The sequence below is a fragment of the Myotis yumanensis genome, unplaced genomic scaffold (assembly GCF_028538775.1).
Source record: "Myotis yumanensis isolate MYYU_CA2020_CCGP unplaced genomic scaffold, mMyoYum1.0.hap1 SCAF_23, whole genome shotgun sequence".
Classification (NCBI taxonomy): domain Eukaryota; kingdom Metazoa; phylum Chordata; class Mammalia; order Chiroptera; family Vespertilionidae; genus Myotis; species Myotis yumanensis.
The window spans coordinates 3,512,726-3,517,501 of NW_027223774.1; the positions used below are offsets into that span (position 1 = coordinate 3,512,726).

General features: G+C 53.2%; 1 protein-coding gene across 1 annotated transcript; it reads left to right on the forward strand.

Moving 5' to 3' along the window:
* Nucleotides 1-407: 407 nt before the first annotated feature.
* On the forward strand, nt 408-4,532 carry LOC139000256 (leukocyte immunoglobulin-like receptor subfamily A member 6). Its single transcript, XM_070402511.1, is given in 9 exon segments — nt 408-444; nt 766-801; nt 966-986; nt 989-1,234; nt 1,237-1,254; nt 1,401-1,703; nt 1,922-2,224; nt 2,477-2,773; nt 4,390-4,532. Coding segments are annotated over 9 exon segments (1,404 nt in total).
* Nucleotides 4,533-4,776: the final 244 nt, after the last annotated feature.

Consider the following 4,776-nt stretch of genomic DNA (forward strand, 5'->3'; position numbering starts at 1 on the left):
CTGTGTGCATAGGTGGAGACCTAAGAGGTGGATGAGAACATTGTAGAGAGGAAAGAATGTTCTAGAAGCCCCTGGACACATACAGACTGTCTGAAAGGGTGGAAGAGAGAGGGAGGGGTGTGGTGATCACCACACAAGGGCATTGATGAGGTGATTATCACAGAAGGAACATATGAGAAACAAACTATTTGTTCAGATCATCTTATAAAATCATGTGTCATGTATTACAAATAAACTGGAGGAGTGCAATATTTGTAAATAAAATACCAACAAGGTGGGAGGGGGTGTGCCTGGGGGGCTTTGCAAGATGCATCTGCACATGAGACCCTGAGGATCAGGTGAGACCTCAGACACTGCTGACCTGCCTCCTGAGAGCCTGTCTCCTCCTGAGCCCTCATCTTGGGGAGATGCCGAGCCAGGCCCAGGTGGTGCCCTCCCCTGGCTGTGGGTCCCCAGCTATGAAAACCCTGAAGGGCAGAAGCTCCTGACTCACCACATCCTGTGTGACTCTGTCCTTCAGGCCCAGGCCTCCTCCATCTGCAGAGCAGGAGCCCTCAGAGCAGACGCCATGATGTCCATCCTCTCTGCTCTTCTCTGTTTCGGTCAGTTGTGGACACGGGGACGGGGATAAGGAGGGGACTGGTGGCTACACCCCCTTGTTCATGGGGAACCTCAGGCTCAAGCAGCTTGAGTGGACAGGGCCTGATGAGAAAGGAATCAGCTGAAACGTCCGGGTGCAAATCTCTGGTGGGGACTCTCTTCCAGGGCTGAGTCTGGACCAGAGAATTGGTGTGCAGGCAGGTGAGTCCTCCCCAGGCTCCATGTCCCTCTTCTTACTTCACCCCTGGGGCTCAGGAGGGGGCACAGAGGTCCTGGGATGAGGTGATGCAATTTTCGGCTGGTGGGAGACCTGGGGGATGAGAGTGAGGAAGGTCTTTGTAATGCAGCCTCTGGATTCCTTCCAGGGACCCTCCCCAAACACATCATCTGTCTGAGCCAGGCCCTGTGATCCCTTATGGGAGCCCCATGACCATCTGGTGTCAGAGGACCCAAGGGTTTAAAGAGTACCGTCTGTATAAAGAGGGAAGCCCAGCACCAGCATCCTGGTACAAACATAGGTCACTGGATCCCGGGGACAAGGCCCAGTTCTCCATCACACACATGACAGACCATGATGCAGGGATATATCACTGTTACTACCTCAGCCCCACTGGCTGGTCAGAGCTCAGTGACCCCTGGAGCTGGTGGTGTCAGGTGAGAGGACACTCAGGGGTCCCAGCCTCAGTCCCTTCCCTCAAGAAATGGGTCTGCTCTCAGGGTGTCTCCCTCTCACAGCCCAGCCCTGGGGGACATGAGGGAGGTGTGAACCCAATTTAAAACACTGCCTCCTCCTCTCCTAGATTTGTACAGCAAACCCAGCCTCTCAGCCCTGCCCAGCCCTTTCGTGACCTCAGGAGGGAATGTGACCCTCCAGTGTGGCTCATGGGAGGAATTTGGCAGGTTCATCCTGACTAAGGAAGGAAAAGACAGGCTCTCCTGGACCCTGGACTCACAGAGACAGCCCAGTGGGCAGTCCCAGGCCCTGTTCCCTGTGGGCCCTGTGGTCCCCCTTCACAGGTGGACATTCCGATGCTATGGCTGTGCCAGGGACAAGCCCCAGCTGTGCTCACACTCCAGTGACCCCCTGGAGCTCCTGGTCCCAGGTGAGTCCCATTATTGTCCCATTCATGGACTGAGGCACCAACCTGGTTATTGGGGTCTTTGCTCTGTGGGGAGTCCCATGTGAGAGGGTGGGATGAGGGGAGCACAGGGGCTACTGGGCCAGAAACACAGACAGAGAGAGACAGTGAGACCTGGGGGCCAGGACAGGAGAAAGGGGTTATGGGAGGAGCAGCCCCGGAAATCACATCTGGTCTCCCAGGTGAGTCTGGGAAGCCCTCCCTCCTGAAAGAGCAGGGCCCCATTGTGGCCTCTGGACAGAGCCTGACCCTCCAGTGTTGCTCTGATGTCGGCTATGACAGATTCGCTCTGCACAAGGAGGGGAGACAGGGCCTCCCCCAGAGCCTTGTCCTGCAGCCCCAGGCTGGGCTCTCTCAGGCCCACTTCCCCCTGGGCACTGTGAGCAGCTCCCACGGGGGCCGGTACAGATGCTACAGTGGATACAACCTCTCCTCTGAGTGGTCGGCCCCCAGTGAGTCCCTGGACATCAGAATTGTTAATGAGGGTCCGATAGGTTCAGTCAGAGTCTTAAAATCTATACAGGCCCCAATGGAGAGACCCAGTTGGTGATGGCTTGGACAAGGGCTCTGGGGTTCCCAGGGAGGAAGAGAGACAGAGACAGGGGGTGGGAGGGGAGAGGGGGAGACTCAGAGACAATAGAGACAGACAGAGAGGACGGTCCTCAGAGAGAGGCCTGGTGACTCTCAGGTCACAACAAGGTGGACAGGAAGCCCTCACCCTCCCTCCCTCTCTCTAGGACACCTGCCTGACACACCCTCCCTCTTGGTGCAGCCAGGCCCCAGGATGGCCTCAGGAGAGAACGTGATCCTGCTGTGTCAGTCACAGAGCCCGAGGGACACGTTCCTTCTGTCCAAGGAAGGGGCACCCGATCCCCTCCTGCATCTGAAATCAGAGCACCGAGCTCAACAGTACCAGGCTGAGTTCTCCATGAGCCCTGTGACCTCAGCCCATGGGGGCACCTACAGGTGCTACAGCTCAAACAGCACCTTCCCCTTCCTACTCTCACTCCCCAGTGAGCCCCTGGAGCTCCTGGTCCCAGGTGAGGGGTCCTTGACCCACTCCTTTCTATGCTCAGGCAGGTTAGGGCCCTGTATCCATTAATAAATGAGGGAACTCTGGGGCTCTCACAACCAATAGTTTCCAGAGCCACTGACTCTCACCCCTCATTCATGGGTTCCTGCTCCGCAGGTTTTGAACAAGTGGGATCCCTCAGCTGTAGCCAAATAAGATGGTGATGTCTTGTATTTAAAAAGACAACAACAAGAACAGTCAACAATTTCTTTATTGAGACCACCTTTCTCATTAACGTAGGGGCCCAAACCAAGTCTGGTCATATGACACTCACAGCAGGTTCCAAAGTCACAGCTCACAGGCAGGCTAGTACCCATCCAATGAGGATCCCAGGGAACCTTGCAGAGCAAAGAGGCTCATGGAGGGATGGTGTAAAAGTCATCATCTGAGAAGTGGGGCATCTGCGAGCCCAGTGCCCAGGAGGAAGGCTCCTGTCTTCCCAGGTCCTCATTCACACCCTCGTGTCATGATTCTCAGGAGCAGCTGACACCCTCAGCCCATCACCAAATAGGTCAGACCCCCAAGATCAGTGAGGGGAGACATCCTCAGATATGTGGCTGGGGTAGAAAAAGCATGTCAAACTCAAAGGCTAACACGGGCCAAATAAACAAGGTTTAAATGTATGTGGGCTGCAAAAAAAAACCCACAAACATTTCAATTTTCATAGACAGGTAGGTTTATTTTAGTAGAGACGTGCTGAAAACAAAGGGCTGAAAGAAATGAGTCACCATTAACATAAAATAATGGAACATTTTAATAAAAATTAATATTTTTTTCGTGAACATTAACTTACCAGACACCAAATAACTGCACAAATGAATCAGCGTAAGGCAAATAAACCCATTTTTCTTGTTCTCCAAAAGCGAAATATTTCCTTTTGTGCACACCAAACAAGTCAGTACAAGCCTAATGACGTGGCCACTGGCTGCTAAAATATTCGCTGCTAGCATTAGTGGAGATAAATGGTGCGCCTGTGCATAAGGGTTAGTAAGGGAAAGGAATGCAACATGATTATAGTAATCAGTCATTAGCAAAGGTTGTAGTTCGTTATTAATAATCTATACTGATAAAAGGGTAATATGCAAATGGTTGGGATGCCCTCATGCGTAATGACTGATCAGCTGGAGGCTGTCTGTGCAGCAGGCACTGCTGGGCGGGGACTTGCAGCATTGGGGAAGGGGGCGGGGTGTGGCTGAGGCTTGTTGGTGTGCCTGCACCAGGGGTCCTCAGGCCTCTCCTGGCTCCAGCCTACCTCTTTGGGGCAATGGATCATGGGGCTCCCACACTGTGACAGGGCACAGGCCAGGCTGGAGGAATCCCCCCAACCCCCGAGTGCATGAATTTTGTGCACCTGGCCACTAGTTATGTATAACAGGATATTGTAAAAACTAAGCTATGAAATTTTATGAAAACATTTCTTACATACCATTATATTGGCTGGGCCGCAAGAATATTCGTGTGGGCAGTATGTGGCCTGCAGGACATGCTTGGGGTAGAGGGTCATGTCCAGTCAAGGGGAAGTGGGTGTGCTGGGCGGACATCCAGGATCCAGATCTCTCTGACCTCTTTGTCCACAACTCCCTGTTTCCCACCCCCAAGACTACACCGTGGGGAATCTCATTCGGATGGGCGTAGCTGGCTTGGTCCTGGTGGTCCTTGGGGTGCTGCTATTTGAGGCTCGACACAACCAGAGAAGGACCCATGATGAAGACAGAGGGTGACCACAGAGGGGACGGTGTACCGTTCAGAGAGAGGGTGCCTTGGAGCCCATCTGGTGATCTCAGGAGGAGCTGAAAGATGGGGCCATAGTTGGGGAAACTGCTGAGAATGTTCAGGGAAATAAACATGGTTTGCATGCAGGAAATGTCTGTGTGTTCCCTGTACTGGACTCTTCTACCATTAAATGTCTATTTTCTCTCCCTGTCTTGACCCCTCTTCCTTTCTCACCCCTGTGACTTGAGGGTC